Genomic DNA, 14,388 nt, shown 5'->3' with positions numbered 1-14,388 from the left:
AGTATCATTCATGATGATTTTCCTACAGGTGAATGAAAAGGACTTCAAGCATTTTACTTCTGTGATTTATATCAATGCCTCAGAAAACCTGCTGCCTCTAGGTGAGCTTTTTCTTCTGGAAAACTATCTTCTGCCCCTTGGTTGGCACAGCTATTCACCTGTGTTAGAATTTGTCTGTCTGTCTGTCTATCCGTCATCAGCCACTCATGTCCTTTGTGGAGCACAACATGCTGGGTGCTGGAGAGTAAATACAACTTGTTCCAGCCTCATGATAACTGCTTACTTAGTATATTTCACTGAGCTGCAGCTTTGTTAGATTCTTTTTTTTTTTTTGGTTGTTGTTTGTGCCAGTCCTGGGGCTTGAACTTTAGGGCCTGGGCACTGTCTCCTTGAGCTTTTTGCTCAAAGCTAGCACTCTATCACTTAGCCATAGCTCCACTTTCAGCTTTTTGGTGGTTAATTGGAGTTAAGAGTCTCACAGACTTTCTCTGCCCAGGCTGGCTTTGTACTACACCCCTCAGATCTGTTTCCTGAATAACTAAGATTACAGGTGTATGCCACCGGTGCCCAGTGTGAACTGCAGATTTTTTTTTTTTTTGGTTTCCTCTAAATGAGATAATCTGCTACCTACAAACTCAGATGAAAGTTTGGATTTAGCTCAGTGGAAGAGCATCTGCCTGACAAGTGAAAGGCCCTGAATTGAATCCTCAGCTGTGCAAAAAAGCAAAAACAAAAACCTCAGATGAGATACATATTTACACCTGCAGATACTTCTAGGGGAAGAGAAAGTTTTCTGTTATTCACCAAGCCCACAGTGACCCCTGCTGGTGTTAGGACCACTATGAGATTGTGTGAACTGTAGAGAATGTGTCTAGTTCTTCCTCTGGTGATCCGGTGGCTTGTCAAAACTTCAGAAAAGGAAAACTTAAGCTAAGATTAAAAAGAAGAAGAAACAAAAGTAGTTCAGGAATTTAGAAGGTAGAAAGGCATTTCAGGCCAGTGAAGCAGATGGAATAGCAGAACTGATCAGGGAGACTGAAAAGGTTTTGGATGATTACAAAGGAAACATATGGGAAAATTGAGAGTATACATTGTGTCAGGGACTTGATCATCATGTATCTTCACAGACTTGGACTTAATCCTTCCAACAAGAAACAGTCTTGGCTGACTTTCAGTAGGAAGACTTAATGGCAGCTGTCAAGAGGATTGTACACTGTAATATGATTCTATTTTTGTAGAGAGAAATGTGTGTGTTTCAGTATACACTGGAAAAAATTACTATTCTTATTGAAAACAATCATGGAATATTATCATCATTACTATTATTATCTGGGTGTTGGGATTAAAGGGAAATTTTGTTTTCCTGTGATGTTTAGCTATTTTTGGTGGGGTATGTTTACTGCTATGATCAGAAATATTAAAGATAATTTTTAAATGGGCTTTGTGGTTGGGAAGACTTAGAGTCAATGCTTATTTCTTTCACTTAACAGCAATTTCATTTCTAGCAAATCACTTAACCAGGCTGAGCCTTAATTTCCGCAGCCATAAGAGGACTAGCAATCCTTATCTGTGAGGATCATCAGAGATTTAGAGGCCAGGTGTGTAAAACGCCATCCACAGTGCTTGGCCTGACCCAGTGGGAACTGTCCTTAGTGATATCTTTCTCTTAAGTCCTTTGAAAGCTGCAGCTTCTCTCTTTTTCTTCCCCATGTAGAGGCATTTCACACATTTCCAGCCTTAAAGGAGCTGGAGCTCGCATTCAATGGCATCAAGACAGTCTATGTGAAATATGGAGACTTTAAGTTATTACAAGTAAGTTGGAGGGTAGGGAGTTTTTGGTGTCCACCGATTTCCCAGAGAGTACAGGGCTCTCTCGTGGCTATTACTTTGGGAAAGGAAATCGCTGGGCCTTTACAAGTAGTGTTTCTTGGCTCACCTTTGTGAGGGTAGTGGTGATGACAGTGATTGATGGTGGGGTGCTAGTGATGATATAAATGGTAGGGGGATGGTAATAGCATGATAGCAGTGGCAGCAGGTAGATACCAAGGGCCATGGTACATGATTCTAGAAAGTAAAGGTCAAGGATTATTTACATTGAGGGAGTTTTGTAGAACTGTGAGTATCTGAGGAGGACAAATTTAAGGGGAAATCTTGATCTAGTGAGGACTAGTTGCAGAAGATTGTAGCTGCTGTCAAAAGGCCTATATTGGCCTTAGTAAACTAGATCAGTCCCAGCAGGCTATAGTAGAACAGCCTGCAGTTCTAGTCCATAGACTCAGCAATGAAGATGAAATACAATTAGGCAACTATGATTCGACAGCCAACTCTAGACACAAGCACAGCACAACCAAACTGGTCTTCAAAGCCCAGATTCAAATTTTTTTTTAATTGTTTATATTCCTGGTTTTCTCTTGAATTAAATTTCCATAGTCATACATTTTCCTTGAATGTCCTCATACTTCTATTTTTTTCTCTTGAGCTTTCACGAAGATTTTAGGGACACTTTAAACAAAGGGATAAAACATTTGTTGCTACCTAAAATCACTGCTTTCATGAAGCCAGGAGTGGCTCACTCACTTGCTAAGAAATGGACCCTTTCTTACATGCCAGTCTTAAAGCCTTTCTTATTTGTACTTCAGCAAACTGTCTACAAGCTGTGAACCTTGGAGTTAAGCCCAAAGAGATGGTAACTGAAATGATCTAATCTGCAAACATCAGGAGCGAACCATTCTTCACATAAGCCTCACATCATCTTAAAGGAGTGAAAGGCCATCCCCAGGACCAGCATTTTTACAGTTCATCATCTTTATATGCATGAGTTGTAAAAAGCTTTAAACTCTTTTTTTTTCTTTTCTTTTTTTTTTTGGGGGGGGGTCTGGTTGTGGGGCCTGAACTCTGGGCCTGGTTGCTGTCCCTCAGCTCTTCAGCTCAAGGCTAGCGCTCTACCACTTGAGCCACAGCACCACTTCCGGCTTTTTTCTTTTTGTTTATGTGGTGCTGAGGAATCGAACCCAGGGCCTCAGGCATACAAGGCAAGCACTCTACCACTGAGCCACCTTCCCAGCCCCTATTTTTTTTTATTTTTTGGTCTGTTGTGGGGCATGAACTCTGGGCCTGGACGCTGCCCCTTAGCTCTTCAGCTCAAAGCTAATGCTCTACCACTTGAACCACAGCACCACTTCTGGCTTTTTCTGTTTATGTGGTGCTAAGAAATAGAACCCAGGGCCTCATGCCTGCAAGGCAAGCACTCTACCACTGAGCTATCTTCCCAGACCAACAGCTTTTTTATTCAGATTATATTTGTATTCAATTGTATTCAATTTGTAATCAGTGGTTGATCACCATCAATTTTTTACATGCCCTATTTTGTAGTTGGATAGCATTTGATGGTGATAATTTATCCAGCAGACCCAACCATTCCCAAGAAATTTATTTATAAAAACAGACCTGAGTTAGGATGCAAAACATAAATGAGAAAAGGAAATCTCTGGGCCAGTCATTTGTTTTCATCTCTCCATGATTTGCAAAGGCTCCTTATGAAAAAAGGTAAACCTGTCAAATATCCTGGATTTGTAGCTTCCAGTAATGAATACTTCAATGTGTAATAAAACTTGATGTGACTCAGCAGATACAATCACCAAGTTAGGAATCTTTGTTCTTGTTTATCAGAGAGGCTGCCCCAAAGAGAAGAGCCTAGAGGAGAAATCTTTATTACATCAATATAGAAAAACTTACTTGGGGCATGATTTGATTCACTTATTTTACAGACCTGAAACTATTCAGTGGGATCCCTGCTCTGGCAATCAGAAGACCTTGTTTCATGTCTTGCTTCTTCCAGTTCTTTGCCATGCTTCCCTGGCCAAAGAACTTGCTCTTTCTGGGACTTAAGTTTTCCCTTTTTAAATTCTAGGTCAGCTCCAAAGTCTATGATCTGTGATTCTTAAGGCAGATCTGTTCTTTGAGCTGTCCTTAAATGTATATAGAAAGAAAATTTGCATTCAGTCGTAAATACCCAAAGCAGCTGAAACAGATTCCACAGGCTTTTTCTGTAGGAGGTCAGGAAGTAAATATAGACTTCTCAATTCAGAGGGTCCTAACTCCTCACGACTATCATGATGGTCAGCTCTGCTGCTGTGACCAGAAAGCAGCTGGAGACAATTAGGCCTACCTGGCTTTCAACAATCCTTTATTTATGATACTGAAATTGGAATTTCACATCATTTCTGCATGTTAAAAAACACTTTTGGTCTTTTATTTCATAAATGTAAAAATTATTTACAAACAGACATTAGGCTGGATTTGGCTTTCAAGCCTCTGTTGGCCAACTCCTAAGTACAAACACAGATAAGATTATAGAATGGACAAAGAGACCCAGTAGAGGTGGCTAGAGAGACCATGAAAACGTTGGCCAACTTGGCTAAGGAGCTTAATTCTTAGGGATGCTATCTGGGAAGTGGTCTGATTAGAACTGCATTTTAGGGCGGCTATTTTAGCTGCTCTATGAAGAATGGATTGGAAAGAACAAGTACTATATGCCAGACATAGGTCTTGATGACTGCCCACATATGAGCTTGAGGATGAGGAAGAGAGATTTCTCCTCCCTTGAATCTGCTTCTCTCTGCTGGCTTTCCAACCCATTCTTTTCTTTTTGCTCCAACCTGGTAGAATTTCCCCCTTGTGTGAACAGACCCTCCATTTAGAATTGACTTGGTGCCTGGTGTGTTTCATGGCCTGCCAGTCTTTATGAAGCCCTCTTCTGATAACGTAGGGTAGGTCATCCTCAAAACATTTGCAGTTCTCGGCTCAAGTGAGGCTGCCTCCTGCCTCCTCTTCCTGCTCCTTGCTCATCTCAATGCCTCTTTGCCCTGAACAATTTTGCAAAGATACTACTACTAAGGGCAGCTCAGATGTCATCTACTTTCTGAGGCTTGTCCTGACCCCTTGGTAGACACGACCATTCTTTTGTGCTCTGTGTGTACATGTGTAGCCATCTATCCTGGCAGCATCACTCTGAAATGGACATAGGTATCTAGCTGCCTCAAGAGGCTGCCAGTTCCCAGAGGGCAGGGATTGGTACAAAGTTAGCCTTCAGCAGGGGACTGATGAATGAAAGGAAGAGGAGGAGGACAAACATTAATTAAGCACACTCCAGGCTAAAGGTTTCACCTACATGAGAATGATTTCTTTCTACTTTATAGATAGGGAAGCCCAAATTAAGTAATTTACCCACATGGCACAAGCCACAGTGTAAACCCAGTTGTTCAGAGCTCATCAGTTAATTACTATTGCAGAGTGAAACCAAACTCAATCCTTGGGCAGAGACCTGCCATGTGTATAAGTCTGACTGTATGAGGCTGATCAGAGACATTGCTCCCACTCCAGCTTGAACTGTTTAAGCCACTGAACCTAACCACACTGAACAGGCTTTGTTTGCATATGATGGAGAGTCCAGGTGCACATAGATGGGGAGAGGAGGAAGCTGACTTATGCAGAGTTTCTAGAGAGGTTTAGGAAACAGAAGGCAGAAAATGAGCAGATATCATTTGTCCCACCTGTCTCTTTGTAGAGAGAAGCTAGCTTCCTGGCTGGTCCCTTAGCCCCAATGAACTATCTTATGAATCCAAGAAGCTAGTCAGAAGTTGGCTGATGATGACATGTCCATTTGGGGCCAATGTCAAGCTAGCTCATTTCAGGTAGTTTTTTAAGTGCATCTTCCTTGTGCTAGTAGACTACAAGTGTTATTGTGGCATGGCCCTTGATTTCAAGGGCTTGTGATTTCAAGGTCATCCATTGTGGGCCAGACATTGTACAAAGCACATCCACTTCCCAGTGTCCTATTTCCTCACAGGTACCTAGCTGTCTTGGATACCTGGAAGACTGATAAGTACCCTGAGACCTGCTTAGATAAGTCAGCTAAATTACATCTAGCCAGGGATCAGGAAAGATTGTATAAGGAGGCAACTTTGATTTGGCCTTTGGAGGCCGGGATTCAGATGCATGGGGGAAGGGAATTCTGTGTAATTGGAAGGAAAAGGTAGGAAGCTATATAAGTGGAATGAGGCAAGAAATGGAAAAGAGTCCATGGGTCCAGTACCACAGGAAAGACAAAATGTGCAGTGGCAGCGATGGCTAGAATATAGATAGAACTGACTGTACTGGGCCTCGAATGTTAGCTAGAGAAGGCTTATCCTGTTTGTCATGGATCTGGGAAGAGGGATGCCGCCAGCCTCTGCCTCATGTATTGAGTGCTACTGTTCCCCCTTTTGTTTTCGCATGGTAGTTCTTGGACCTTTCCTTCAACAACCTGACTGGGGAGGCCATCCGTGATCTGGGGATTCTGCCACACCTGCGTGTCCTGCTTCTCACCGGCAATGGGCTCACCTCCCTGCCAGCCAATTTGGGCGTCACAGAGCAGTAAGTTCTGCACCCATGAGTTCATCCTGTGTGTTCCCTCAGAGCCTTTGTCTGGGTACCAGTATTCAAAGAACTAGTCCAAAGAAGTAGCTTGGAATCACCATAAAGACAGGCAGGGAGTACTCAAAGCCAAGATAGCACCACCTATTGAAGGTCCCAGGAAAGACTTCAGATGGATACCTACACTTTCCTGTGTGTGGTTAAGAGAGACCCAGATATTTGTCATGACACTTTCCCTACCTCCGATTGGTCATTTGTATACTGTAGATGTTATTTTTGCCAGAAGATTCGCCTCATTGTACATTCTCACTCAGCATCTTTATTGAGGCCATTTTTTCTTGCCAGAACATACTAGATCTCTCTGTTAAATAACAACACATGTAGTTCTTATAATGTGCCAGACATAGTTCTCAACACTTTACAAATGTTCACTCACTGAATCTCACAACAGTTCTGTGAGGTGGATGTCCTACCTTATTTTTACTTTTGGGTTGAAGAAATTGAGACAAAGACAAGGTTACAAAACAAGTGGCAGAGCCAGACTTTGAGGCAAGTTCACCTGAATCCATAGACCAAAGTCATGATCATCATATTCTTGCCTTATACAATCTAAAGTACCATAAAATTTTCCATTTCTTTTGGCCAGATGCCTAGAGTCACTCAATGTAGAATCCATTTAAATCAAATTCCTGACTAAGCTATAGTTTACAAGACCACCAGTCTCCCCCTAGAGCTTCTCTTCACCTTAAGACAGTTTTCCTGGCTATGAGATGAAGCAAATGTGTTCATTTCTGATTTATGCTATCCTAACAGTAAATCCCAGATTCATGTAGGGAGTCTCTGATTGCCCAAGGCACACTCACTGTTACACTGGTTCCATTTCTTTGGACCCATTTCAATTGAGTATAGCTCCATTTCTTTCCCTTCTGTTTTCCCTTCCCTCCCTCCCTCCCTCCCTCTCTCCCTCCCTCCCTCCCTCCCTTCCTTCTTTCCTTCCTTCCTTCTTTGCTCTCTTTCTTTGTAGCACTAAACTCAGAGCTTCTATTTTCTGGGCAGGCTCTCTACTGCTGAGCCATACCTCTGTCCCTTCTTTTTGTACTGGCTATTTGTGAGATAGGGTCTTGCTTCCTGTCTGAGTGTGAACTCAGACCATGATCTTCCCAAGTTTCCTATAGTGGTATGACAGGCACTAGCCACCACACCTGTCCTCCATTGAGATGGAGTCTAGGGCATTTTCCTGCCCAGGCTATCCTTGAACCATAGTCCTCTCCATATCTGCCTCCTCTCATGTAGTAGATTACAGGCATGAACCACTGGTATCCACCTTACAGTTCAATTTTAAATGGGAAGGTGGTAAGACAATTCGCTGAGGATTAACTGGCTTCTGATGTTTGATTTCAGGATTTGGATTTGCCATATTGCCTCCTTTCTTCCTTCACATCTCTTACATGTGTTCAAATCATGGATCTCTTTCTTTTATATATTTGATTTATCATTCTAGAAAGCCTTGGGTTTTTTGTTATTGTTGTTGTTATTTGGTCAGTCATGGGGCTTGAACTCTGGACCTGGTGCTGTCCCTTAGCTCTTCAGCTCAAGGCTAGTACTCTACCACTTGAGCCACAGCACCACTTCTTTCTGGCTTTTTCTGTTTATGTGGTGCTGAGGAATTGAACCCCGGGCCTCATGCATGGGAGGCAAGCACTCTATCACTAAGCCACCTTTCCAGCTGGAATGCCTTCTTATACAAAGTAACATAAGTCTCTATCACCCTGCATTTCCATTGTATTTCAGCTTTTTGTTACTGTGACAAAATACCTTAAAGAAATTTTCAAAGGTCACTTGGTTCCATTGATCTGTGTCAAGGCAGAATATCAAGGTGATGCAGTGTGTGTACATAGGGCAAAACTGCTCAATTTAAGCTGGCTAGAAAGTCAAAAGAGTGAGGGAGGGAAGAAGGGGCAAACAGGACAAGATATGCCCTTCCAAGGCATCTCCCCGCCATGACTAACTTCTTCCCATGAGTCCTCACTTCTCACATTACACAGCTCCTAGGAATGCCATCAGCTGACAACCAGACCTTTAATTCATGGCCTTCAAGGGTCCACTTCAGATCCAAACCATAATACATTGCCTTGTATATGAGGGGCAGAGTGGACATGCTCTTGTCTGCCTCAGATTACCTATTGTGATACTGCTGTAGAAGCTGCAGGGCTTCAGGCAATTGTTATCGGTATTATTTTCTTCCCTGTTACCTGTCTACACTCAACTGTTCTGTGCATTGTTCTTCTATCAGCCTCTTGTATATTAATGTGACCTGATTATCTACCTTTAACCCTTTAAAAAGGTAATTTATTTTGCATTAGCATATATTGGAGGCTTCATTGTGATATTTCCACATATGTATACAATGTCCCCTAATCAAATACACCCCTTCTATTACTCTTTGTCTCCCCTCTCCCTTCTTCAATCAACTGCAGCAAGTTTCATTGTTCCATTGTCATACATGTATGTAAAGTGCTTCAACCATATTAATCTACATTCACCCTCTATGTTCACCATCTTCCTATTCTCTGGTACTCCACCATAGAACCTGCTATATATAGTCTCATCATTCACTTTAATTGGTATATGTTCATTCTACAAAATGAATTCACTGTAGTTTTTCATATATATATATATATATATATATATAAAATACTTCAGTCATTTTAATCCCCTCTATCATTCTCTCTTTCCGTCTGTTCTACTATCCAACAGTTTCTTTATGCCAGCCTTATGCATAGACACAATGCGTTTTGATATTATGTACCTTCCACTTTAACCAACCTTGAAAAAGTATTTTTTCTTGGTGAGCTTGTCCTTTCCCACGTATTTCATCTGTCTTCAGAGCTCTAAGCCCCTACTGTCTCCTTATCATACCAAACTCACCACCTCACCACTCACATCCTGTGCCAAATTCTCCTTCTCTTGGTGGCTGGTTTTCTCTCTCCTTCACCCCCCACCCACCCCCACCCCCGTGTAGTCATCTCAGCTGGGTAGTTGAGGTCTACCTGATCTCTGCCCTCTCTCACTCCTATCAGATGCCGTGAACCACTCTTCTTAAATGTTCCTCCAACTTGCTAATTTTGCTTAGTCTTGTTTAGTCTCAGCCACCAGGTTCGTGCTTCCTAACACTTTCTTACCATCAACTAAAGTGACCTTTTTCTAACAGGCACACATGCAACTCTATCACTACCTTAGACCTCCAACTGCTTTCTAGTGTCCTAAAGAAAAGCTGGGCATCATGATGTAAGTCTGCAATCCTAGCTATGCAGGAGGCCAAGATGGAGAAATTCCACAGCTAGTCTTGGGAAAAATTAAGTAAAACAAAAAAGGCTGGGAGCATGGTGGAATGCCTTCATGACAAGCACAGAGCTAGGAGTTCAAACCCTAGTACCCCCCACAGGAAAAAAAATGTTCTAAATTCCATTGAGGTTGCTCACAAGGCTTTTCATGGCCTGACTCTGCCTACTTCACCTTCTTCCTTCTTACTTTTTCATTTTATGACACATCTAATCTGTTCTGAACTGGTTCTGTCTCCATTCTGGGGCACCACATTCTTCTCTCTGGGTGAGTCAGGGGAATCCTCCTTGATCCACTCCATCTTTACACTGCTCAACTACTTGTTTTGAGCTGAAATCTGCTACTTAGGCTTCTTTAATACTGTTCCCTTTCTGCCTTGGACCACCCATATCAGCTTCCTCCGGCATGACCAGCACAGAAAAGAGGGGACTGTGACTCTCTTTCTAGTCACTTTATCCCTAATAACGACACCTAAAAGAGCTCCAGCTGTTTACCAGCCCCATCATAAGTCCTATTTCATGCAAGTGGCCAACCTTCCCTCATCCTAGGTGTGGATTTCCTAGAGTGGGCCTTCCATATGTTAACACAGAAGTCGGTCTCACATTTGCACCAGTGTACAAATGCTGAGATTCATCTTGTTTGCTTTGCCACAGCATTTTAGTTCAGTCTTTGGCCAATATTTTGTCCTAATTCAAGTTCTTATCATGTAAGTCAAAAGAAATCCCCATTTATATATTGCATTATATTTCACATTATAATATATGTATATATATGTTTGTGTGCACACACAAATACTATATAGACAAATGATCTAGGTCCAGAGATGCTCAACACCAGCCATAGTCATACAACAAGGAGTCAGAGCTCAGAGCTGCCGGACCCCATTCTCAGGCATCTTATGATAGGACATATGAATTCTCATGGTGGCTCCAACTACTGGCCATATACTAAGCTTCTACACTAAATTGGTACACTAAATTGATATGCTAAATTGGTAGGATTTTAAGTGATGGTAACTTCACTTGGTCAGAGAAAAGATAGTAAAACTGGAATCATTCTGAGCAGCTGAAATCTCAGGTTTACCCTTGGAGAGCTCTGTCACTAAAGTGCTCATCCAGTATGAGCAGTAGAAAGGCTCTGCAGCTGCCGCTGTTCTTTTAAGGGGATTTATATTTCTAAGACTAAAATGAACATTTCTATTACGATTGGCCAACTAATTATAAGTCAACAGAGCTATTGTACACCATTCTGTTCTTAACTTCAAGTAGAGATGAAAAATTCAGTGTGTGAAAGTTGGTCCTTCTAGGAAAGGAAAAAGAGTCCCTATGACTTTGAAATATCAAGGCCCCCTGCTCTGCCCTATCCAATGTCTTTGGATCCTTGAACTTCAGGCCTATTCCCCACACTGCTGCCAGTGCCCCCCACCAAGATCTTCCCTGTACCTTCTTTAGTCAAAATTATCATGGTTATCATCAGTAGAAATCTGTCCAGTTTGCAATAAGCAAAAGGGGGAATTCATTATCAGAACACAGAGGAATCACACAGCCATGCCTCAGAACCATGATTTAGTGCCCTTGTTGAATAATGTAGGTAGTAAGCATGGTAGACCACTCAGCTCATCTGTCTCCCAGCTTCCTATCTGTTCCTCTCTGTGACTCACTGCATGTCTCTGAACAGCTGGACTCTATGAGTAGTGTCTTTGGTAGGAAACATGGCTGCCCAGAGCTTCTAGTTCTGTGACAGACCCAGCCACCAAGAGGTGGTCTTTCTCCCCATTCTTCTCTCTTTCACAGTAGTTAAGAGCATGGCAGGGTTGATGGCTAAGCATTACCTTCCCTGAGCCTTCAGCTACTTCTGTTTCAGCATTTTGTCCCATTGTATGCACTGTGCTGGTCTCTTTCAGGAGATTGTAAGCATCTTTAGGGAAGAGCCACAGTCTTTGTCTCTTTGTGTTCTCGTAGTTGGCTGTGTAAGAGATTAAAAAATGTGAATGAGTGAATGGCTATATATCCTCTCTAAGTTTACCCGTGAGATATTTTTGACCTAAAGTGTATGTTCCACTACTGTCTACCTTTGTCAAGCTGTCCCTGGCCCAGAAAACAGCTGTCCCTTCTCCCTCCCCACCCTTTAACCCACATGTCACTTGAAGACGTGAATGGGAAAGGTGGTCAGCAGAATACAAAGGGCATGGGTTTGGGTATCAGACAGAACTAAATTCTAGTTGAGCTCTGCCTCTTTCTAGCTATGGGACTTTCAGCAAGTTGCTCAGAGCTTGAGTTTCCTGATCTGAAAAGTAGGTAAGTAATACTTACCCTCCCTATGAATAATACATAAAAATAACACATATGAAATACCTAACACAAAGCTGGGTGTTTGTGGCTCATGCCTGTAAAATTCTAGCTACTCAGGAGGCTGAGATCTGAGGGTTGCAGTTCAAAGCCAGCCCTGGAAGGAAAGCTTGTGAGACTCACATCTCTAATTAACCACTAAAAAACCAGAAATGGAGCTGGGGCTCAAAGTGGTAGAGTGCTAGCCTTGAGCGAAAAAGCTCAGGGACAGCACCCAGGCCCTAGGTTTAAGCCCCATGACCGACCAAAAACAAACCAACAAACAAACATAACACAGCTGGACATGGTGGTGCACATCTGTTACTAGGTAGACAAGAGATTAGGAGCATAGTGGCAAAAAGTTAATGAGACTCCATTTCCACAAACAAAGCTGGGTATGGTGGTATATGCCCTGTAATCCCAGCTGTACTGGAGGCATAGTTCAAGACTAGCCTTGGCAAAAAATGTGAGCCCCTAACTGGAAAACTATAACTAAAAAGGGCTGGACGTTGCTCAAGTGGTAGAGCACCTGCCAAGCAAGATCAAAGCCCTGAGTTCAAACCTACACCCCCCAAAATAATAATAGTAAAGAAATAAAACACCTAACACAGTGCTAGGAGTGCAGTAGGATCTGAGTAAATGTTCATTTCCTTTCCTGTTGTGTCTGTGTTTGTGTCTTATATAGGTGAATATCTGTCTGTGTCTGTACTTCCAGACACTTGGTATGTTAGTAGAACAAAATATGGAGAGAAGAAGGAAATAGTGATTTAAGTCCTCTGCCTGTGGGTATTTAGTTACCCAGGCCTTATCGACCTGGATTTACAAGGTCACAGGAACCATAGACTAGGGCACCACCACTTCCTGCCCATCTGTGGAATTCAGGACTTGGCTTATTCAATTCCTCTCAGATGTTTCCATGAATTCTCAGAGACCTTAGCAAAGCTGTGGTTGAGGCCAAGAGCAAGTGATCCTCTGCCAAAATTGTGCTCTGTTCTGCCTGCAGAATGCTCCCCTAACTTGGTCATGTCTCTTTCACTCTGGTCTAGTCCAGAGCACCACCAGTGCCCACCCTGCCCAGCCTAGCTAATGGTGTGTGTGTGAACATTCTCCATAGAGAAGCCTGTGTTTGGGAAGGTGTCGGGTGGAGAGGCATTTATATCTTATGTCCACCTCTACAGGGACTTCCCTGAGGCACAGAAGAAGTTCCCAAGCTGGTTAGTCCTCTCAGTTGATTCTCTGTCCTCCATGTCATCTTGAGGATGTTGGAGCTTGTTCCCTGCCCTTGCTTGGTACCCAAGATCTCTGCTCTCACAGGGAGGCATCCATAACATCGATGACAAGCAAGAGGTACATCCTGAGGTTCCCAGCACTGGAGACACTGATGCTGGATGACAACAAACTCTCCAACCCCAACTGCTTTGCCAGCCTGGCAGGGCTCAGGAGGTAAAGCCACAAGCCTTCCTCAGCAGGGCCCTTCCTAACTCCCAGCCTTGCTCACACCCCAAGGGTTACTCAACAACCCAAAAGGCCTGGTTAAGTTCTGGCTCTGTCACTTACTTCTGCTGTGTGGCCTTGGAAAAGTCATTTCTCCCCTCTGAGCTTTAGCTCATATAAAAATCAGGGCACCAATAAGGCTATTTCTGGTCATATGACTGGCTGGGAAGTGGCAAAGTGAACAGAGGGTAGAGGAGATATTACCCAAGACAGCTTGCTCATGTGAGAGGAAACAGACCCTCTCCCGTCCCCCCAAAATTAGAAGTTTAACTGCTGAGTTCTACTTATTTGGTTAAAGGAAAGAAAACACTGGCCTTTAAAAAGTTAAGTTTTAGATTCCTGAAAAGTTTCTTTTGAATTCAGCTAGCATTGACTGAATATTACATATCATCCCATTCAATCTTCCCAAGGACCTTTTTAAATTTTTTTGGGTTCGGTCGTGGGCCTGAACTCTGGGCCTGGGTGCTGTCCCTCAGCTCTTCAGCTCAAGGCTAGCGCTCTACCACTTGAGCCACAGTGCCACATCCAGCTTTCTTTCTGTTTGCTTATGTGGTGCTGGGGAATCGAACCCAGGGCCTCAGGCATGCAAGGCAAGTGCTCTACCACTGAGCCACTTTCCCAGCCCTTTCCCAAGGACCTTGAAAGGTGAATAAACATGCCCAGTTAGAAACAGGCACATTGAGGTCAAGTCACTAATTCAAGGTCACACAGAGGAAGGAGTACATGTCCAAGCCTGCTTTCCGGTTGTTTCCTAACTTGCTTGGTAATATTGATGAGGTATCATTACTGCTGTGATTCTGTATTCACTTTC

At 42.9% G+C, this 14,388-nt stretch overlaps 1 protein-coding gene across 3 annotated transcripts in view; it reads left to right on the top strand.

Annotated features, from left to right (window-relative positions):
- Positions 1–14,388, top strand: part of Xrra1 (X-ray radiation resistance associated 1) — a 49,064-nt gene that overhangs the window by 16,631 nt on the left and 18,045 nt on the right. For 2 of the 3 annotated variants that reach the window (XM_013014011.1, XM_013014013.1), the window contains 5 exons: positions 29–101; positions 1,715–1,812; positions 6,281–6,414; positions 13,262–13,297; positions 13,398–13,526. In XM_013014011.1, coding sequence (XP_012869465.1) covers positions 29–101; positions 1,715–1,812; positions 6,281–6,414; positions 13,262–13,297; positions 13,398–13,526 — 470 coding nt within the window. The remainder of the gene's footprint in view (positions 1–28; positions 102–1,714; positions 1,813–6,280; positions 6,415–13,261; positions 13,298–13,397; positions 13,527–14,388) is intronic. The other variant, XM_013014012.1, reaches the window with a different exon arrangement.

Source organism: Dipodomys ordii, unplaced genomic scaffold (genome assembly GCF_000151885.1).
Source record: "Dipodomys ordii isolate 6190 unplaced genomic scaffold, Dord_2.0 Scaffold22, whole genome shotgun sequence".
Classification (NCBI taxonomy): Eukaryota; Metazoa; Chordata; class Mammalia; order Rodentia; family Heteromyidae; genus Dipodomys; species Dipodomys ordii.
Note: the sequence above shows the minus strand (reverse complement) of the source record. Positions and strands in the feature narration are given on the sequence as shown.